Source organism: Eufriesea mexicana, unplaced genomic scaffold (genome assembly GCF_001483705.2).
Source record: "Eufriesea mexicana isolate 0111107269 unplaced genomic scaffold, ASM148370v2 scaffold474474821, whole genome shotgun sequence".
Lineage (NCBI taxonomy): Eukaryota > Metazoa > Arthropoda > Insecta > Hymenoptera > Apidae > Eufriesea > Eufriesea mexicana.
Window position 1 is genome coordinate 594,095 of NW_016907964.1, and position 23,922 is coordinate 618,016.

The 23,922-nt window shown below is 41.9% G+C and overlaps 1 protein-coding gene across 1 annotated transcript; it reads right to left on the reverse strand.

Annotated features, from left to right (window-relative positions):
* Positions 1-109: 109 nt before the first annotated feature.
* Positions 110-22,906, reverse strand: LOC108548362 (uncharacterized). The gene is given in 8 exon segments (XM_083287395.1): positions 110-256; positions 377-491; positions 821-915; positions 7,046-7,210; positions 7,213-7,255; positions 7,257-7,394; positions 22,522-22,765; positions 22,768-22,906. Coding segments are annotated over 8 exon segments (1,086 nt in total).
* Positions 22,907-23,922: the final 1,016 nt, after the last annotated feature.

Sequence of the window (23,922 nt, forward strand, 5' to 3'; positions counted from 1 at the left end):
GCCGCCACCGCCTTAGAACTCGTTGAACTGGCTCCTGCTTTCTCTCTTTCTTTCACGATTCCACTGTATTCGTCGATCTTCCTCGCGTATCGTTTCTGTGCCGTTCTCCTCATCGAACTGACTCGAGGAGAATCTCGACGATGGATTTCTCCCGGTTGCTGCCGTGTGCGTACGTGTTTCTTTCTTTCTGTCTTTGCTTCTGCGTTTCTTTCTCTCTGTTGGTCTTGTTAGGTGCTCTTTCTTCGAGTTGATATACCTGCACGGATAAGGATGTACGCAGATATGTATTTCGTATGCATAGCTGGACAGACGTTCGACTGATTGCAAGTAATGAGGAGGAGGGGATGTGCCGTAACAGATAATGATCGTCTTTTACCTCGATTTTTGGCATTCCTTTGGTGCAGTTTCCACTTTCGTCGACGTGAATCTTGTTTTGAATATCATCTTCATCGGTGGTGATATTTTCAGTAGACATTAGTTTGCTTCGTATTCTGTGAAATATTTTTTTTTTTGTGATAGTTATTTGGATTAATTTAATTTCGAGAGAAAATTAATAAAAAAAACTATTTTTAAAGTATCATTTTGAATTAAGACAGGTTTTTTACGTGTTGCCTTTTTACCTTACTTTCAAGGGGGTTAGTAAGTTTCATTAATAGTATTTCCATATGTATTGACGTTTGAAGATATGATTATCTCATATTTTATCCCTAGAATTGTTCGCTCCGGATGAAACACCCAGTATAGCTTCTCCGCCCGTCTTTCTTTTCTGTCCTCCACAATCTTTTTGCATGCACTCGATCAATCACTCGATTTATCTCACATATCGCGAATGTCAATCACGTTTAAAATTAGAATTAATTTTATTTCATTTTGAACATGCTTTAAATGGTAAAAATACTGTGTAGTTATTTGATCCTGTTAAAAATTATTATTATACAATATAAAGATAATATAGTTTACGTTCAAGATATTTTTCAAAAGGAATATTTCTTCTTAATATACGTTATATATAATCTATTCTAAAGAATTATGAACACGCTGTTATTGTTTTCGATTTTTTATTCATTCGAGTAGTATGCATGAACATGTCTTGTTCAGTAATGTTTCATACTTACTTATATGATATGTATGCATGGCACCGAAAAATTTTACTTTCCTAACCTGACACCCGTGTGTCAGAAATCCTAATCAATTAATATAATCGATATACGTAACACTCGTTCATTGAGTTGTCCCGATCTTCTTTTCACTCTGTTCTTCTAAACAAATATTAGCGAAAGGTAAATTCTTCAAAAAAATATAACAATGTAAAATTTGTAAAAAAGTTTCATATCACGGAAAAACTTCTTTCTAGCGTTACGTGGCTGGCCTAACCTAACACACGAAAGCAAGGATCAGAAAAATGGCTCTAGACGGCTTACCGTCTGCTGTGAAACGACACTAGCGATTTTAGTGGAAAAATTCTGACCAGTGATCCAGGCTCGAGCTCGGCACCTTTTGTCAACGAAGGATCATCTTTCGCGGCGCGTCCTTTAAAACCAGATAGCGGTCCAGAGTAACGCTGGCGTCGCTGCAGGCAACTTGATATTATTTCTCACCCTTCAGTCAGGTAGATTAGACTCTGTGGAATCGTAGAAAGGGGATTAAGGGTATCCAAATATCCAAGTCCTGGCTAATATCGAGGCTAAGCACCAAGCAACGAGTATCGTTCTAAAGTCTTGGCCTATTTTTCGACCGGCTCTGTCCCAGTGGCACCGTTTACCGGCCGTTCTAACCTCAACAATAGGAAACTCGTACCCTGCACCTTCTTCTTCGCCGTTTCTCATTCTCCACGGATTCATTACACTTAACGAGGGGTTTATTATTTAAAAAGGATTTACGTTAATTCGTCGGATACTTGGCTACCCAAGGAGAACAGAAGGATCGGTCCTCGAGGAGGTAACAAACAAGCGATTATCCGTTTGGGTTTGAGTGAAAACCGAAAATTGGAAGATGCTTCCGTTGCATGTTGTTCTTAAGATTCTAGTATGATGTGGAATATTAGGAATATTGGAAATATCATACATACAGTAATATTGAGAATTGAATTTGATGGAAGAATTACATGAAGTCTGTCATATCAAAATTGTATAAATTTATTAAAAAGTATTTTACGAATTAATTTGAAATATAAAGTAATCAATTTTACACTGCAAAACATTACAGTCTTAAAATTTCAAGAATATTCAGATTCGTGCTCTTTGTGATTCCATAGTTTTTTATCTTATTCTTTCCTTTTGTTTCTTGTGTTCGCTTTTGATTGCTTTATCTTTTGATACGGCTGCGCCCCTTCTTATTTTGCTGCTCTTTATCTGGTCCACTTCAAAAAATGTTCGAACTCGATGGGAGACGTATATGTACTCGAGGGGGAATGTTAGAAATTCCTGGTCGTACGGTGTAACGCTCCGTTGACACGATGATGGATCGTCCACCTTGACCAGACAGGTAGACGTACATTCACACTAACGCGCTGAAAGTGTGTAATCGTGGCGGCACGCAGGTACCTTTACAAGGGTCAACAACTCCATCAAAACGTGAAAATCATCTGATACGCTGTTCGACCCGGTTGCTCGCGAACTCGGCATGCGACGGACCTTGAACACGTGCACGAAATCCGGTGTTAAATAATCCTTCTCAATGGACATGTACGTGTTTCAATTTCCTTATATATAGGTTTATCCTGAATGAGATTGGATTTTTTATTTCTGATCTGAAAAATAAAGAAATAAATTATTTTCTATTCCCAAGTATGGTCAATAATATTATATTCTACATCTGCATCTTTATTATATATAAATATCTCTATAAATATTTGAAGAATACGTCACAGATGCGAGTAAGATTTATAATTCCATATTATTAATATTTTAATTTGAATATTTTAATAATATGGGAGACGAAATCTCCTGAAAACTCCAAGATTCGGTCGTTCACGTCATCACCAATTTTCATTATAAAATAAAAATCACAGATCCAATTGTTAGTGTTCAATTACTTTGAACAATAACGTTTAATCCTTATTCTCAATTCCAGTGTAAAATTCCGACAGTGAAGAGGTCAAAATACGAGGAACGCGTCGGAATTCCATCGTAATGCGTATTAATTCGGTGGCCGTAGTCATGTTATAGGATTCCCGCAAACTAGATTCGGGCCAGAAGAAGAAAGGATGAAGGGTGAGCGATTACAATAAAGGTCTTTGCACGAGCAGCTAGGAGTTAAGTCGTGGGTAATAATTACCGATCCCTCGTTAGCACTGCCAATAGAGTGCCTCGCCCACCTGCCCACGGTTATAATAATATAAGCCGCCTCTTTTGCGGCTCGCAGCTCTCGCACGTGCCATAGTCGGGAGGCTCCTTTATTCCTTTTCTGCCCTTCGTTTCTCACCCTTTGTGTGATCGACCGCTGCATCGGTACTCAAGTCTCGATATCTCTCTGTTCATTCTCTGTACACGATTTACGGACTTTTAGGAGAGATTCTTGAGGTTATATAAATAACTGTCGGATTTCTGAAAAGTTGAAGAAGAATTTGTAGATTAAAAGATTTATTGGTGCATCTCAAAACGAGTTTAAAATTTTTATTTTCCTATTTGTTAATTAATTTATTCATAGAAATTATATTTCGTTATTTTGAAATAGAAAATTGGACGTGATATGGTTTTACCCTTAGTATAGAATTGTAGCTTCGATTCGCTGGTTTTTGTTACATTTAATTATTTTAAATTTCCTGGGTTGAAAGTAGATCTAAAAAAATTAATAAAATAAAAATAAATTAAATAATATAGAGAAGTGACGTTATTAAATAGTTCTCGAAAGGTTTATCAGATAGCAAAGAAAAAATGTAGACATGTTAATGGAAAAATCATAAAGTAAGAATTTATGTTCTTTTCCAGCCTGTTTTAATATTCTTATACAAGTAACAAGATTCTCGTTCGATTAATTGCGTTATTCAGAAACGATCAATCAGCAATTAGCAATGTACTGTCCAGCCAGAGGGTGACCAGACTGTGCAATTTAAAGGTTGAAAACAGGCTAGAACACGGTAGATGACGGTGAATTATTCGTCTTGAACGAAATGTATCATTAAATCATTAGTAATTATCGTTATATGTATATATTGGTAACAATTACAGTATATTGTACACAGCAGTATCACTTACTTTTCCGAACTATTCGATAACATCAAAAGGTGAAAATAAAATGCTAAAATAAGACTCTAAATACTCATACACTCGATCTTCTGAATTCACGTGAAACTGTCAACAATGACATAACCTCCGCCACGTGTTTATTAATTCGCGCCTACAGCACCACCCACGGCATTTTTCTTAAGCTTGAACTAAACGCTAGATCACACTAGCGTGTTGTAACTGTCGATAATAAGTCTCCAATGATATATATCAAAAATCTTCTTATCATTCGATACACACGTGTTACAACAATTTTCTTCTTCGATGTAACCAATATCGTTTAATTATAAACTAACATATAATTAATCATCCTGGACGTTAAACCCGAGCTTCGAAAAGACATCTCGTACGATATAAAACTAACCTAATACAAATTCGTTCGCAAGTGACACTCGTGCAGAACAACTTCTCTAATACAAGGCACAGAAGATCGAAAGCAGTACAGCGAGCAACACGAGATACTGACTCTAATTATGAATCTTGAGACCTTGACCACCCCTGATCGGTACGTTTACGTCGGTCTGGTTCGGTTTTGCCGTTTGTTTTTTCCTGCCAATTTGCAGCGAGAGTCGAGTCTGCGACGCGAGAGACGCCGTTGGCGTCTCGTGGAACAAGACAGAGAACACGCGAGAATGGAACCGGTGCAGGGCCCGCGTCCTGACGAGAAGGGGGATGTGGACGGAGAGGGAGGCACAGGAAGAAAAAGGAGATCGCTCTGGTCACACATGACAATGTACGACGAAGGCATGATGGATGAGGGGGCGGCTAGTTTACGTGATCGGGACATGATCGCCGGCAAACGGGGTGGTCCGTCTGTCCGTGCCCGTTCGTTTCTCTTTCTTTCGCACGGGGCTGGCTCGTCCTCGCGTCTTTCGCCCTTCCTGTGTCACGCACATTACACAAGCGCACACGAACGCGCTCGAACGCACCCCTGTCACCGGTCTGAGCGATCTTGTTGTCATATTCTACGGACGCGGCCGTACGGCTACGAGAGAAGCTGCTCCCTTACCAGGTCCTGCGTGCCAGCCAGTGCCTTTTATGCCGTGTTCACACCGCATAACGGCGGGAAATGATTATGGCTTGCGTGGTAGCGATGGTGAAAAGATGGTTTCTCTTCTTCCTTCTACTCATTTTTTACCAACTTATTGTTTATTTCATTGTTGAAATTTGAATTTTCTTAGATTTTGATTGAAATAATACAGGTATGCGCTTTTGATTTCATAGAACTATTAATTAGAAATAAGGTTATGTAAGTAGAAGAGAAGTTATAGATACATTGTTCTAGGTGGTGTACGATTGTTTAGTGTATTGTTTAGTGCCTTTTCATGATGGAATCTCGCAGAAGACAACATCTTGATTAACTAATAAATATCTTTGATTGGTAAGGATTAATAGTTTTCTTTCATTTTCAATTTTGGACTTTCTGTTTTAATATTTTTATTTTATTTTCAACTATCTCTTCAGCCAATGTCTCCATACGTGACTAATTGTAAGTCCTTTGGTTTATTTCCTCTATTATGATTTTTGATAATGGCTATGGAATTTTAGGGGAGTAAATAGTTTGCATAGGAGGAAAAGTAATGGTATGTAAATACAGAAATTTCTTTATGAAAGAGGGCCTAGATTTTGATAATTATGATATTGTAGATTTACAACTAATAAAGGAAGCAGAGAAAGAATCACACAGCACTACAATATGGTTTTGGATTAATAAAAATGGTAATGTATATTTAATAAGATGAACTATTGCTTGTTACAGTCTTAAGACTAGTCTAATTCTGTCTCGCTAATACTCTTTTGTTGACGACTCTGACCACTCTCTCCAACTGCGCCTTCCAAACTGTTTCGCGTGCGAAATTCTTCCGTCTTACAATTAGCCGCTGATTCGACTTTGTTTCCTTAGCTGCTCAGTGTGAGTCACATATACACGCGCTTAAACTTCAAACGGATCGCCGCAGACCCGAACATCGTCATCCAAGGGTTAACCGCTAAAAATAGCCTACGATATCGTAATATTAAATTACACGAAACAAAACATACAGAGAAAGGTATCCCTAAAGACACATTAAATAACTCCCTTATTTGATACTCTACCATTGAAGAATCTATTCCACTGATCTTTAATTATGATGTTCTGATTACAGAGTATGCAAAATGTCTCTGACAGAAGAAGGGTGCCTCGAAAAAGGAACGTCTTAGCCAACGAGACAGAAATCATTCGGATGAAACGTGGCTTTAATAACGTGTTATCAAGATGCAACAGATTATTCTACATCTAATATTAAATTATTCAAATTAAACTTCAGCCTTCAGGTATCTTTGTATTCCCATTGAAGTATGACATACCATATACCAACATATTTCGTTACTTCCTACTCACGCTTCATTCTTCCAGGTGCCCCGTTGCATAATCAAAAACCAATTTTCCGTCCCAAATTCGAGCCTTCCGATCCATCAACGCCAACCCCCGCGGAACCTCCGACTTCAAAGCCGGTCTACTCAACGAATCAAGTCGATTAATGCGATCTCGAACATCGCTCGCACGATCCGCAACGCTCTCGAGCCTCTCCTTCAGCGATTTAAATTTCAGATCGGTCCACCGACCTCGTCGATCGTCTTACTGCCGCCCGATAATACGGCTTCACTCTGTCTTTCTCTTCCCCTTCTGACGGCGCATTTCCATACGGGACGATTCGTCCGAGTACCGACGAAACGCCGCTGAAATTCGTACGGACGTCGTGGATAGAGGCAGAAAACTCACGCTGTGACACGTTACGGGTGTACGGGAGCACGCAACGACTTTTGACGAGGGAACGTACCACGCGGGTTGCGGAGGTCCGCGCGGAGAAACCAGTAGCCCTTCGTCGAGGTATCCCGCTGACCTTTCTCTCCTTCTCCGTCCTTCGATTCTCTCTTTACCGTAGGATCGTCGTGAAGTTCTGACGTAAGGAATGCTTTGCCGGTGCCGAGAAGGGCCCCGAGAGAGCTGCTTGTTCGTGCTACCGGCCCGAAACGCGAACCATCGAGCCCCGTCTTCCTCTTGTCGTTCCTCTTTGACTCCGCTGCGCCGTCGTGTTCCGACGTTTCGTTTCTGGCAGCGACGTTGATTCCTCAGATATATCGGGCCGGTTGGGGCAGAGGCGGCCGCGCGAAACCCTGGTCCGATGTCTAGTTTGAAGAATTCTTAATTAAATCTCGCTTGGACGTTCCTTTGGCACCGACTGGGACCAAGGAGCCGCCGTTGGCTGTGATGAGGGTGGGGGGGATAAGAACGGGGTAATGGGACTATTAGTGGGTTTACTTCGGCCGTTATTGGGCGTGGAAACATCATTTTATTGCGCTGCATGGGCGTTGCGTACGCGTGGGTCTAATTGAGCCTTGCGGGTACGTCTGGGGGAAAAGTTTGAGACGCTTCTGTTATTGGTCGAGGACTTGCGTATTCTTATGCGTGTTACTTGGTATGGACTGTTCCTGGTTGGGTATAAGCTAAACCCAAAGGTCTTCAGGCTAGTGTAGGTTTCATAACAATTAGAACAGTATTCTTAACTTTTCTTATAGTATGAAGTATAGACTCATTATTTAACTCGGTCCTCAGTTATAAAGACAATCTGTTCAATCCATAATTATTCTCTCACGCAAGTCGTAAGTATCTTATCCATTATCAGATGAACAAACACAAACTCCAAGTACACATTGCCAGTTTTTAATCAATAATTTACGTTAAATACATCTATAGGTCTGCCAGCCTATCACAAAGGACCACCTGACTCCGATGAGACGCTCGGCCTTTTACCATGAAATACCACCAATACCATTATCGGGTTTTCATTCGTAAAATATTCGAGGTAGCAGCATGGCCCTGCGATAACGCGGGTGGGGCAATCAAGAAAATTACGGTAAGGATGTTAAACCACCAGGGTATAAGAATCGTACAGGGGGTCGGGTTTAGGTGGAATCGAGTTTGGGTCGACGTTTTCCCTCCTATCGAGACAAATGCAGGAGCCCGATATCCGCGTAAGAGCGCCTGGCCTATCGATCCTAGCCGTCGAAGGTCATTCGTTTTCATCCTAAATCCAGCGAGATTGAGGGACGCGACTCGATAAATGCCGGCGCAGAAATTGATTTAGAAGATTTTCACGGGCCGTTTGCCAGTGCGGAACCCGTGGACAGAGAAACGGAGAACGCGTGTCGTTGTTCGGTCCGACGTCGATGTGTAACGTGCTCGATCACACACAGATGACCAATCAGGGGCCAACTGTTTCCCAGGAGTCAGGAAACCGAGAATGGTCCGCTGTGTTATCGCATTCCCTATATGTACCCCCTCCTCAATGATCCTTCTCCAGCAGATTCCTTCTGTTCTCGAACTGCGTTTTATGGCGCCTCGTACATTTTCGCTCCCAAGCTTTGCGGTCTTTCAGATGGAACGTTTTTTCCTCTCTGAGAAGGAAAAAATGGTTTATTAAACGTATATATATATATATTTTCTGCTCGTTCACGGTTTCTGGAAAAAATTGGCCGAAGAAATTCATGGACTTTTGCATTATTGATACCTTGTTTTTGATTTTAGTGGGTCCTGTGCAGAAGATAGGATGGAGTAATCTATCTTTAGGAGGGACAGGAGAAATACGCGAATATACAGTTAGTAATAATCACCTATTATTATTAATATTTAAACTATAACACGTAGAACCCTCAATCTTTCTATTTGCATTTCAGAACTGTCAAAAATCGTCTGTCAAAATAGCGAGCGCTACTTATCTCGACGTGTCAACAGCATAGAAGGAAATAAGAATACGTCAAACTCGGATGTAAGTGTGTATACAGGCACGTGTATGGGGGTTGACATATCGCGCAAGTTAAGATAATTGGTCGTACGACGATCGGGACAAATATTATTTCGCGGGAGGGCGTACAGGGATTATATTTGTATGATAATACCTCATGCATGGATGGTTCCCTATAACGGTGATAGGGGGACACGATGCTGGGGGACCGTTCTCTGATTCGTCTCGCTATTATTCGTTGTAATCGCTGCTTCATAAATATTCGCGAATTGACTTTTCTCTTGTCGATCGTTTACGCGATATGACGATTTTACGTGAGATCCCGATGCCCTGTGGATCGTTCTTTGTAAGAAAAATGCCGAATTGGCTGAGATGAGACTTTCGAACGTGATTTTTATTTAGTAAACGTCCAATTTTATGTATTGAATTTTACACGAATTTCACGTGTATTTCACAGCTTGTTTACACTAATATCTATGATTCACGCGTTGCTTACACTCATTGTCCACGCATAATAGTAGATCTGGAGATTATACTAATGAGTTTAAGCGGTAAATTAGAGTTCTAACACGACCAACAATTAGAAAATGACAAACGTAGAAAGTAATCGATCTCTTCTTCAGAATGTCTTCTTCGATTAACTCCTTCGCTCGCCATTTTACCATTTCAATCGAGGCAAAAAGGTCCGAAAGCCGCGAGCCTTCAAACAATAGGGTCGCGAGACAGCTTCATATCCGTTGGACGTGGTCACGGGCCCGGAAAAAATCCGAAGCGACACGTTCGAACGATTCGAAAATTCGGTAGCTTTCCGTTCCCCCTGAAGATGATACCGTTGTTGCGTCCCTAGGGTGCCTTTGTACCCAACGGGCCGCCACCCCCGCGCGAAAGCCTCTGCTTAAGGGTCGGATAAGAGGAAGAAACAAATCCGCCACCTTTGGATATGAGAAGACCAGCGATGGCCGCCGCGATAAGCGACCGGTAAGCCGTCTAGGAATGCGGCCTCCCCGATCTCCCTTTCTATTTTATTCCTGCCTCTCTTCCCTCTCGGCTCCAAGAGTGGCTGACACGACATTCGAGAAGCCTTCATCAGGGCTCCGATATCGAATGCGCCCGCTGTCCACCGTTGGCCAGTCGTCAGTCCACGACCAAGGATCGAATACGCCTTTGACTTTCGATCGCGGTCCAACCGGGCCCCTTCGACTTTTCGGAATTCGAAAAGACGAAATATGTGTGCGTGTGTTCTTTCGTTTCCTTTTTGGACAGGTTCTGGTGCGTTATAGCGAGGCTGCTAGGTTGACAGAATAGTAAAAAAGTAACATGTATGGGAGAGACGTGGGATCCGTTTTGAGGTTAAGTTGGGTTAGGAAAAGGGTTTTAGGAAATGGATGGTATCAATCAATTTTTAGTTCGTTCGTCGACGAGTGCGAGTTAAAAATATTGGCGAATAGAATACACAGCTTAAATACAAACGATATCAACGATGATCGAGAACGACAGTTCTTAAGAATTGCTATAGAGATATGGATAATATAAAAATTTATAACACCCTGCTAAGTCGATAATAAAAAAATGAAATAACGAATGATAATTCGATGCGTAACATCGCTGAAATAAATTTCCACAATCGTGCAGAATCCCAACAACTCGATATACCATATACCGCAGCTAACCTAACAACATAACCAAATTTTCAGAATCCTCTCTTGATCCGAAACCCACCCCAGTCGATCTCCATCCAATCGATATCGCACGCCCACCCCTCAGCCTCGCTCGGTTTCTCAAGAAACCCCAGCAACCCACCTCCCAATAGCCAAACTTGGTTGAGACGGTCTGAAAATCTCCGTCACGATGGACACGGCGGCGTCCACGCGGAAACGCAGCCATTCCCAGAGCAGCGAAGAAAGGCTCTTAACCCCTAGCCGGTCCTGCTTGCTCTCACGATTTTAATCCGTGGAAATTGTGTCGGCAAACACGACGATTGTTCGCCAGAAGGGAGCGTCCACGTTTACGTCACACCGCCCATTCTGAAAAGTAATCTACACCGTATTGTCGGCCTCGTGGAAAAAGAGATTCCGCCTCCGTCGCCGTACTTAGGGCCGCCGCTGTTCTCTCGCTGTTTAACGCGGCCGGCTTAAGTTCGATTCACGCAGAGACGGGTGGTGGGGGTAGCGAGCGGGAGCGAGAGAGAGATAGAGGCGCGCGCAGCTTGATCTGTCACGGGCATTGAGGATCGCGGTCGGATGATCGCGCGTAAGCACGTTATTCGCAGCGGCTTTTCAGCCGCGGTATCGTTGCCTCTTATAGGGGTTGGACGCCGCGCGGCGGGAGGGGGTAAGTAAGTCCCACCACCGTCGCTATGCGGATTATCTCTGGGCGGCGCGGCCGACACCGGCTTTTTTCGCTACCTGGCCGGCCAGGTCGACCAGGATCCTGAGTTACCTGGATCGGGTCCCTACTGGACGCGACAATGGCTGAAATTTGTCAGGAACAGGGTATTTCCTCGGTACTACAGGCTGCTCGGTTAGAAGACTTCCAGGGGAAAGAGAGTGGGACAATTTGGGACAGATTCTGAAGCTTGAGACAAGACGTTAGGTCTTGCGAGGTGGCTTTGCTGTATTGTGTTTCCTGAGATAATGGACTTTGGTACTCTTGTCACATAATCTGAAGGTACTGATTAGATGTCATAGTTGAGGAACATGATTTTTCATGATGGATAATTTAGAGGGAGTTTTCATTGGGAAATGAATTTTTTAATTTCATATTGCTTATAATACGGTAGTTATTAAGCTCCCTCTGTATGTCCACTTAGGTTAGGTATGACAAATGTTAACCCTATGTCGAGTAGAACCCGATATTCTGCTGCATTCGATTTTTCTTACATTGGGTTCCAATTTAATTCAACAAAAATAGGTCAGGTATCGGGAACAAAAAGCGACCATCGTGCAACCCAAAAATTACACAATACAAAACCTATCGTTAACGCAACCATGGACTATGATATTCCACCGCCAAGTTAAATTTCGCGTAGCACACAAAATTCCACTTTCTCTACCCTCGACTTCTCCACCCTATCAGCATTAGACGCAGTGCTCACGAAGATCGTTGCCATCCGCTCAAAAAGGAAGAATCGTGACAGATATCCGCGAGCAGCATCCTCGGTCCTCGACGCTGTTGCGGATCGCAGCTGTGTGCATCGGATTCAGGCTACCTAATTTTCGAGAGGGCGTACAGCGAAAGGGGGGAGGGGGTCAGAAACCACCTGGAATCCCCGGGATCAGGGGAGTGAGAGCATTCGGATGCGTCGAGCCGTACAACGAGCCGCCACAGAATAAGGGATGCTCTTCCATCCTGTCCTTGTCCCTCCGGCCCTCGAGCCTGCGCGCGCGCGCGCCGTGTTTCACGTTCCAGCTTGTGGTATCCAATCTATGCCACTTTTTACACAGGGGTACGACTATACGTACAACTAAATACCGTACCCTCGTGCAACCACCCCTGGTTCGAAGGGTACCAGCGAGACTTAAACACCAGTATACTTACCGCATGTTGCCATAATGAGTGGGAAAGAGGGGCGGCGGGGATTTGGAGAAGGGATGCAGAGGGCAGAAGCCCCAGCCAGTTCCTCCTTTTCATCAAACGCCGCAAAAGGCGGCCGATGATGCCTCGAAAGAAAGATTAAAGAGCCCGCGATCCGAGCCGCACGGTTTGTTTATCGGTCGGTTTTTCTCCTCTCTTTTCTCCTTTCCTTTTTTCAACGCGGCTCCATCTCGCGGCTTCTCTTCCTCTTTCCGCGCTTCCTCAAACGCGCGGCGCGCGCATCGTGTTGCAAACGGAGCGGCAGACTTCGCTAATACGTATGTATACGCTTTTGATGCATGCCTCGGCTTTTTTGTTGCCTGATTCTTCTCTTTTTGCCGGTTCGTTATTTTCTATCCTACGAAGGGTATGCGCTGACGGAGTTGAGGTTATGTTAGCTTGTTTCCGTTGATGCCGCAGCTGTTATCTTGTATTTGCGAGTGTCATTGATGAAGATTAAGAGATACGTGTGACACGTCTTTGATTAGAGTAGATTGACGAATTGTTATTTTGATTTCAACAAGGTTCGTGAAATTTATATTCACACGTCGTAAGCCAGTCATGCTGTTATTAACATCATTTCTTCTTTGTTTGGAATTATAGTATTTAATAAAAATATAGTATATTTCCCTGGAGCATTTACCATATGCCATTTTGTGACAATGTTCATTCCCTATAACAAGTTAAAATACAACCAAGCATAATTTTTTAATATATAAAAAGAGATGGTTTAATAATAACTATAACTTACTCCCCAAAATTACGTTGAATTTCTATAATTCCAAATAATCTTTCCTTCCATGTATATCAAATTAATTCAAATTCTTCTACCATTAATAAAAATGTGCAATAATATTGATTTCGGTAACAAAACGTTTCACAGAAGTAGGAAAATTCAACGAAGAGGACCACGCGAATTTTAGGAAAGAAATAATAGAATAGTGTCCTTTCATCGTGACTCCTCAGGTTCGATTACGCGTGCACGGTGTTCAGCAAGCTCGTCTGGTTAGTTATTCGGCAAACGCCACCGGCGCCGTAATTATTATCGATATTGCGCTCTCCGGTTCGTGCACCGCCGCCTGTCTGCAAAATGTATTCCTCTGATGCGCATACCAACGTGTACAAGGGTTCAATCGCGGTTTGGCGAGGGGTTGGAAAATCGGCCAGAGGGATGCGCAGGGGGATGTTTCGTAGTAGGGCGGACCAGTGAAGGGAAAACATGGTGGCCACTGGTTGCGGCATTCATCAGAGGCGGTACTCTGCGTACCTTTTGAGATCTCTCCTCTCCTCTCCTCTCTGCTTTTTTCCCCTCTCCGCCTTCCCTCTTTCACTTCGATCGTTCACGTGTGTACACGCCGGTATACACGAGCGCCCGTAGGGATTGTGAGAAAAAAACTTTCCATTGAGGATATTCGCAATAAAGGGAACCGCCTTCGTCGGCTCCTTTCACCTAATATTCCACGATGCCGGGGAAAAAATCGTCTACCCGTATTTACACCTACTTTCGGCTACTTGGAAACGCATTATCGCGCTCCTCTTGGAGTGCACGGTCCATGGCTGCATCTGAAAAGTTCCACGATTTCACGCATACGCGCGTAGCCAGTGTATTGTGTCGCTTGGAGAATGAGAGGGTGGTTGGGTGCAGAGATGTTTGATGATACGGCTTTTGTATCGAGGTAATTATTGTTGTTTCGTTTAAGCAGACTTGCAATGGTGTTTCGATAGCCATACCATGTCTTCCAAGGTGTTGTGTATGGGGAATTTTCGATTTAAGTAAATGCAAATGCATGTTTGATATCTTCATTTTGGTATCGATACCCATTCGGTGACGATAAATCGATACTTTCGTTGCGAAAGTTAATAATCAACATGATGAATGCATCTTGAGTAAGTTGCATGTTATAGCCTTATTCAGGTTCAGTTAATTCCTACGGGATTATATATGTATAAGCCCCATATATATGTACAATTATAATCAATGGTGACATTAGGGTTTTTAGGCATGCTTAAATTTCGATACATTTTACACGATCGTCATCGTTGATCCATTGATACTGATAATATAAATTGATAATTGTAATAATATTCTTCATTCACAGACAACTCTAAGTACCAATAAAACTAATATTTCTCAATAATTCTTTATTTTTCTTTTAAAATTTTGATTGGTATTAATTGGTATTTATCTTTCCAGATACTATTTCCTCGAGAATAACCATAAACCTGTAATAAATATGAATAACTTAGCAATGAAAGAAAAATTATATCTATATCAATTCATTGAACCACAAAATTATACCATAATTCTAGAAAAAATAAAACATTAATCTTCATTAAAATTCTGAACATAAAAAGGGGTTCAAAGAGTTAAGCAATAAAATAATTTTCTTTCACATCTCAACGACCTGCCCCATCTTTCCCAGTATTACTACTGATTAAAAAAAAGGGATACAAAGTATAACGAGTTGGCGTTTTCACAAACGCGTAATACAATCGTGAAAAGAGCATTGAAAACGCGTTCGCGACGAGAAACAGGTAGAACGTGAACAGGTAAAACGCGAAATGGGAACGGGACGAGGCAGAAATCACGGGGAAACGACTTTTAATTACGGGACATAGGGAGGGCGCGCTCGTCGCGGCGAAAGAAGGAGAAAAAGCGCGGAGGGAGCGGTACGGATCAGAGGCACGACGGATGTTTTCAATTACATTTGCAGCACTCCCCAGCATCGGTGTCTGATTACACCGAGATGTCGGGAGGTTCGTTTGCCGCGAAATGCACTTGCCGTTTCGATGCCGCGCCTTGTGTTGTTCCCGTGTTCGGTAAATTGGCCAGCGAGGAGCGAACTAACCTAGAAAGACGAATCATCTTTTCCCTCGCTCATTGGAAACGTCGTTGCCCGTTGCCATCGATTCCCTTCTGGAAACACGCCTTTCGGTAATACGATACATTTTTTATTCGTCAAGTCGATTCACTTTAGTCTCCTTTGTAACCAACCTCGAATGTTTACTTTTCTCCTTCCGTCTGATTAGGTTAATTACTGCGGGTGACGGTTTAGACGAATCAAATGTACGATCATGAGATTTGCCGAATTTTTACGTACTTCTGATGCTGTAATTGAATTTATTTCTGTTCGTATAAATAATCTGATTCTTATAGAATTCAAATGACTCGTAAGGTTAGTTACCTCTCTCTTCTCTCATACGATCATATTTGTTATTACATGTATTTGCATAAAATCGTTCCTGGTCCTGATCAGATTACACAATTAAAAAAAAAAAAAACATTATTTAATTACGTTGAAATAATTGCAAGAGTAATTTTTAAGACATTACCCACCTTCTATCTACCATATTTCATTATCAATGATACAGCATATCCTCGTATAGCTTAATAGGAATCGTCACAGTTCCAGTCTCTGCCGCCTGTGTATCGAGTTTTTCAATAAACCGCGAGTCCCGCGGCTCGCATTATATATCCGGCGGAATCGGATGGCCGGAGGTCGGAAATGGACAATCTATTGTTTACGCGGATAATCTTATTAATGGTACGTTAATCCCTGTGTCCAGCGGTGTTCAAACAGCCGCGTTGCAGTTCGTTAACTTAATGGTTATTATTAGAATGAAACGCGGCTCGCTCGCGGCCCAACGCAATCCGGATAAGCCGAAAGGCAATAAAGAGAGAATTGTAAATGCTTCGGTTGAAAATGTTGCCAACAATACGAGGGCGGGCACGGCAACGAGCTTTTCCATTCGCGTTAATCGTTCAAATAATACCGTGGAATATGAAATTCACCTAGTCGGAAACGCTGATACCTGTCGAGAGTCACGTTTTCATTCACGATCGCGCGACCGTGCAACGGATCCGCGGAAAAATATCTTCCGACTGCTGCTTGCTACCGGAGTCACGAGCTTCAAATGGCAACCTCGCATCCTAATTATTAGGGCGCGCGCACGACGTTCGGGCACGCGAATTCGACCTAGACAACACCGCAAATCCTGCGAGAAATCCGACTCAGTGGCTGAATCGTAGTTCGTTGTGTTTTCGTTACGCGTATCGGGAGCTGTCGTCACTGCAAGTATTTGTTATTCTCGATTATTCTAGTGAGTGTTTCTAGGTGCATATGCTGGTTATATTTTGATAGTTATACTTACGTGAATGCACGATATATAAAGTTTACGTATATACTGTCTATATCAACTTCTAGTGTTCGTTGATTGGAAGGTTAGCAGTCGGTCGGTACAATAACAGGCGAGATAGTCCGTTCACTTCGCTTGACTCCACCGTTTGTGATATACGTTAACATAATGCATGGTAAGATAAGTTTCGTTCACATTTATTTGAGTTTATATTAAATGACTTTAACGTTATTGCACAATAGTATATCTCGTTTGACTATTTTGTCATTCTATCCTATATATTTAATTACATTGGTAGATACGTCACTTTTGACCAATAATAACAATTCATGTGCCCTACCTCTGTGATTGGTTGGAGAAGATGTCCCTATTGCTTTATGACCAATCAGAACTTCGTTCCTTTCGATGGCTATATTTTCAATAACGAATAATACGTGTTATTTTTTCAATTAAATTATGCTTTATCCTATCTTCAAGTTTGCGAATTTTAGGTTTAGATTGAAAGATTAATTACTGTAAATTTAATTATGTACAATGTATACAAATACTGATTATCTAAAAATTGATAAACATCTCTCATCACGTTAAATACATTTTTTAGAATATTATTATATAATATCTACAAATATCCGAAAATTATTAACAGAATGAATGCAGTGACAATTAATTTAAGGTAAATAATTTTTTATTTTGTAGAGGATTAACATTTGCAAAGGAATTTTGTGCAAGAGGAATAATGAACACGAGTGAATAGAAATTAACTCGATAATTGAGCAGCTTTCGATCCATCAAGAATCGATTTGGCACACTTTTGAGTTGGACTTTCAGTCTGGGCCACGTGTCGCGTGGAATTTCCACAGCAAAGCTATCCGATGCAGCCGATGTTTGACATTCACGTTTCGCGGGGATCAGTCGACGTCCCAACGGTACGTGTCATCGTCGTTGCAACACGAACGCATGGCACTCGTCGGTTTCGACTTTAACTTGATAAATCCAATTGTACGCGTTGGATAAGCTGAAAGGTACACGAGGGGCGTGACGAAAGAGCCGCGCCGAAATTCTGACAACGATATGACTGCCCCACGTTTCACGGAAGCCATCTAATCCTACCAATACAAATACCATTGAACGATCGCTATTCCGTTAGTGCGTTTCGAATGAAGGCTTGCATCACCTGTATTCAACTTGTCAAGAGGAAAGATGATAATTATAGAATGCGATTTAATCCGAATTATTGCTACGTGAAATTTTCATTGGACTATAGTAAATATAAAACAGTAATAACAAAATATTACTAAAAATATTAATATACTATTTAAATATTAAATACTACTTATCTCAATTTTATTTAAATATTAACACTTTAATTGATTATTAAAGAACTATTATGAGTTGCTATTATTACAAAAAACTTTTCTTTTTGTAGGTATTTATAAGAATGCAGTTTTCTTAAATGATCATTCCTCTTTTTAAATTTCTATACGTCACTACTTCTTTAACAATTCTTTATGTTGGGGTAAAAATATTTTTGAAGATTTTAACCTGGTCGGTATTCTTTCATGTCAACTATGTATTATAGGATTAAAATATGCGGATAGAATTTTGGTACACTAATCATACCCGTCATTTTTCAGTCACTTAACCAATTTCCCAACGGATCCTACTTTTCCAAACAACCAACCATGGATAACGTCTATTTAGCATTCTTAGTGCTGCAGGACCCTCGTAGTCCTATATGAATGGAATTTTGGAGCTCATAACCTGTCGACAAGAATCCTTTGAATCAAACTGGTAAATACTTTGCTTAAGACGGCTATTTCGTTAAAAAGACAGAGTGCATTTCTGCAGACCGAAGCTTAAGACTTCTAGGAAGCAAATTACCGTAAGAGGTAAGAAGAAATGAAAGAGACATAGTTATGTTGTTCTTTTGTATTTTTGTTGGTACAGGAACGATTATAAACAATTCACTGAACGAGGTAGCACACGGAAGCATCGCAAGCTTCGCTGGTTTGATCCGTGGTTGCGTCCGCGGAGCGTTTTAGGAGGGAGCCACATGTAAAGTGGGTGCTCAGTTGTGGGATCAACGACCGAAATAAATGAGAAGTGTCACTCAAACGTCGGGACATAATTATACAGGTATATCTATCCGCTACCTATCCCTTCTACTCTAATCTGGTTATCTGGTAATCGCTCGACTATCTTCTTCACTTTTTCCTCTTGTCTACCCTCTTCTTTTACAACGTTTCCGTCTCTCTCGTGGAAAGTCTATAGCTGATTCGATGAAAAAATTTCATTTGCTAGCAGATCTTTCCAGTTGCATAAATTCATCATCGAGACTCGCGAGGAAATAACTCTCTTTGATAACGAAATTCTTTTTTTAGGGATTTTCTATCACTGAAAGTTGGCCAATCGTCGGTGATGATCTATAAACGAGGTAAAAAAATTTCTGAATTAATTTATGTTAGCTTTTGAAGATACCTACTAATTAAAATTTTATTTCGACATTACAGCGAGTATTGGGAGATATATACTCTTGTATCGTTTTTTAAAAACGGTTATATAAAGGTAAAAGTAGGGTTTCGGATTCTAGAGAAGCAATTTGTACCACGTTTAACAATTTTGCGAAACTTGATCCATTCTCAGGTAGATCATCGCTCACAAGACATTCTATACATTAAATCTTGCATGAAATCTATTTAGCATTAATTTAGCCACTTGATACAATCTTCTCAACTCTTCGACAAACGATAGATAGATGTCTCAATCAGTTTTAAAATATGTGTAGTTTATTTTGTAATCTTTAGTTTGTAATTTATATGAATCCAAACCTTCGTTTCTTACATTTTATTGTATCTTACTTGTCAGGGCATTCGATTAGCAAATATCAAACTCAAAAATTATAGTAAAAGCTTGAATACAAATATGTTAAAAAACAAGAACAATGAAAGTAATACAATCATCAAAAGAAAGTAAGTAAACAATATGGTGGGTAATGATGTGTCTTGAACAATAGACTACTAGCTTCAAACCGACTACATTTCATACGTGTAAGATCTTCATTTGTTTAATTCGAATTCACTGGTCCTTTTTTTTCTTTCAGTGGCCTCTGAACGGAACACTTTTAACCGGATGTCTCAGAGGACAGGACACAGTGTGACGGAACTTTCGTTGAATGGCCCGTACACACGTCGATGCTTCGACCCAATCGATTCCCGTGCCCCGGCACCAATTACCCACGGATCGGTGATTAATTGCACACTCGGTCGAGTACACGTATTTAGTAGCGTCGCTAGTGAGATTGGCCGTCCTTGGCGGTGTGTCTTCGGTGTTCTTCTCTCGGAAAGTTCGGGTGGCGTGTGACCACTCACGTGTAGGTGAAACCGGCCGAGTGCAGGTTGCTGGCTTTTTAACTAAACTCCAACCGTTTAAGGAAAAACACGGGACGACGTCGCGACCGTAATCGTAGTGGTTTTTTACTAAGAGAGGAAAAAAGCCCGTGCTAACGAAGTGGCAACTGCTTGTCGCGAATACGTTGTTCCGATATCATTCTAAGAGTTACTTCTTTTCCTTGTTAAATGTTAGCTTTCTGTTAATGTGAGGTTAGACGACGGTTACTAAATGGAAAGCTACTAAAAATAGATTATGTTGAATATATATCTTTCAGCTATTGTACACTTTATCATCGAATTACTTTATTTTTGCGCTATCTTACCGACACTAGATACTTAGTTTATTACAGAAGTTATTAGTTCTTATTAATTATTAAATCAGAGTGAGAAACTATAAGTTAGATTTTTTTTCTTTTAGAGAAATTGGGTTATAAGGAGATAAGGAAGTTTTATCAGTGAATCCACAGAAGCTTTCCAAGCTGGTAGTAATTGATTTAGGTGGAGAAATGTGAAAAATTTGATTTGCAGGAATCATATGAGGGTTCAGCATCAGAGAGTTTAAAATAGCTAGTGTTTGAAGTAGCAAAACAATGTTTTTATTAAAACATTTTATAATACAGTTCCTTATGTTTCAATAAGTACAAAATTTAAGTATAAAAATTTTCTTAAAATTGTATGGTGAGAAAGACGAATGCTACAATGGCTACTTGTAGAAGTCAAGAGCTTAGGAAATAAAATATTTAATATAAATATTCCGTTGTTATTAGTTGGAATCCTACTACTTATTATTATTTGAAGATAATATAAGACAAAAAATCATTAATAAGCTTAGAAATAATATTATGCATTACAAGTATCTCTTACAGTAGGTATTTGATATCACAAGCAAATAGTGAACATTCCGTTGAAATATTTTTAGTTTTTGCGTTTTACCTTCAATCACCTTTTGTATACATCCCACACCTTTAAAACAACATATCATGTGAGTAATATTGATCGACCCATCGAAAGAATTTCGATCACAAAGAGCACGGTATGCATGGTACAGCACTCATCACTTCGCCATTTTCCATAACTTAATTAGAACACTTTAATATCTCTACCCCCCGACAAACGCAGAGAGATGCATTGCTGTGCTCGAAACGCAAACAATTATGAATATTCAATAAGATCAACAGGCTAACGAAGTAGAGAAGGGGATATGAAAAAAAAACTGTTCATTATAAACGGTAATTAATATTAAATCGGCCATTCATCCGGCGCTGAATAATGCGGGAACGAGGAACGATGATTGGTAGGAAAAATCGGGCCACATACGAGAAGGCGTCTCTCGTGCGCGCAAAAATAATTAACGACTGTAGGAGAGTCGACTCTTTTTTTACTGCGTCGAGTGCGTTACCGAATGGAAGGAACAATCGTTTAAAATTTATTGCCGAAATGTGTACGCGACACTCTTCCGTGATCCATTATACCAGATATGCGTGTTACATGCCGCTTGTCATTAGTAACGATCCTCTCTTTCTCCTCTTCCCCTTCTGCTTTTCCCTTTTTACGAAGTATACAAGCTCTCGAATTAGTGCCTCCATCGCCGTCTCGGACGAAAATTAAATGCACAGGTAATTGGTGCATAATTGAAACCACCTGTTCCAGGACAAAAGATGTTGACTTCTGAACACGATCAGCCATGTTCGAACGATTGTATCGCGTGAGTGCAGCCGACTCGTGACACAATTTCAACATTTGCATCTATCGTAACGACAGGATGGTTAATATAGGTTAGATTCGTAACCCATCCGTTTCGTGTGAACGGATAAACCGTGTCGCACAAAAATGGTGAGATACTTAATTCTTACGTCAAATGTACATATGGAGACAGGAAATTAAAAAGCTTCTCCTATTTGCTGAACGTATGAAAAGGTAGACGACACAGTAAGCAAACTGTAACACAATGTTCTATGAAGAAGGAAATTAGAGGAAGCTGGGAGTCTCGCGAGTTCGAGCATGTGTGTATAGGTGGCAGTCGACGACCAACATCGTTCAATCTTGCATCCTCCTAATCGCAGTCGTTCCATTTCATGAAATTTGTTCGTGCTAACTTTAATAATCCCGGTCCACGCGTATTCGTTAACGCGTGAAAGAAAGATATCCGAAGCCATGATAGACGGGAATCGTGGTAGAGTAAACGGTAAGAGATAGATAGACGGAGAAGTATGGGAGGAAAAAGACGGGGAAGAAAAGGAAGGGTGAAAAAGAGAAGGAATAAAGTGGCAAAGTGCGACACACGTTCATACGAGAATCTCGTGCACATACCTACGTCCGCGCACATACACCCTACACATACACGCACGTGTATAAAAGTAACATGTACACGACGCACAAACACACGCGCATACGTACGGATCGTCGACTTACCTCTCGGCGCAGAAATTCGAGCGGCTAGCCGAAGGCAGAGAAAAGAGGCAGGAGGATGACGACGGCCGCGACGGCGTTGCGTGCGAGAGTGGCGTCGCGACGCCGGGCGTCGGCGTGCGTCGCGCACGCCGTGCAGTGCTGCGCCGCTAACAGACAATGGCGTCCTGTGGCGCGGTCCAACGACAAAGGGCGCCACCTCCGATAAGCACCGCCCATTACCAGCATCCTCGTCGTTGAAATGTTCCGTGGCGCGAATGCCGGCTCGAGAACGCTGCGACGTCGCACGGTGTTGCTTGTTCGATTTCCCCCACTGTACGGTGTCAGTACGTTCGCTGAGCGGTAAAGCGAAGCACGACCACGCCAGCGTGTCACTGGCTCCACCCATAGACACGCTCAGGCGAAACGGGACGCTGGTCGTTCTCGGAGCCACCTCGGCTTCGGCGACTTTGCCCGGAGGCGCAGCAACCTCGTCGGGCTTGCCCGAGCCTTGCCAGAGAGAGAAGCGAAGAAGGAAAGAGAAGGCAGTCCGATAGAGAGGGAGATCGTACGAGTCGGGAGTGTGTTGAGCGAGGGGTGGGGGTGCCGAAATCGTGCGGCAGGGATCTTCGCATGAAGGAAGGCAGACTCTGATGGTCAATCGGGCGCCGCGCACCGCAGCAGTGACGCGTCACTGCACCCCTGTTTTCGAGTTGCACGTGTTTCTTTCCTCTTCACCGACGCTCACGTTCGATTGTTCTCTTCTCGTTTCCTTGGTCAGCTTGCCGCGATAACCACCAATAAACACCGTACACGAGACATCCGCCCGAAATACCCAAGTAGCCGCTGCCCATGGTAGAGAGCGGCGTTATTCTCGCGACGCAGTCATTCCATCACGTTCCGTCGAACCTTGTCCTCCACCGCTGACCACAGGTCTCCGTGTTTTCGTGAACGCGACGAGCCGTCTTCGCCGTCGTGGTTGTCGACGTTGCTGTGCCTGATTTGCAGCCGGGAGGCAGTCTTCGTTTAGATCGATTTGCAGCGACGCTGCAGTGGTGGATTCCGTTACGAGCACGCGCCACTTCCGTTTAAACTGTGCAATTCTCAGTGATCAGTGAGACCGTTTCGACGAAGATCTAACGAGATCCATCTGTTTTCGAAATCGTGGCGAATCGGGCCGCTCGAATAGTACCGGTGGTCGAGCTGCCTTCGGAAAGTGTTGTGAACATCCCGCGGAGACACGTAGCTGCGGATTGTGCTTTTAGCTGGTGACTGGATCCGGCCTGACCACGGCCATTCTCGACACGGTACGTTTATTAGTATTAATCGATCGACAGATTTCGACGTGTCAGTCGTACACGCGAATTTTCTTACACCATTTTCATACGCTATTAAGAGAGTAAGGTTATAAAATACAAAGTTACG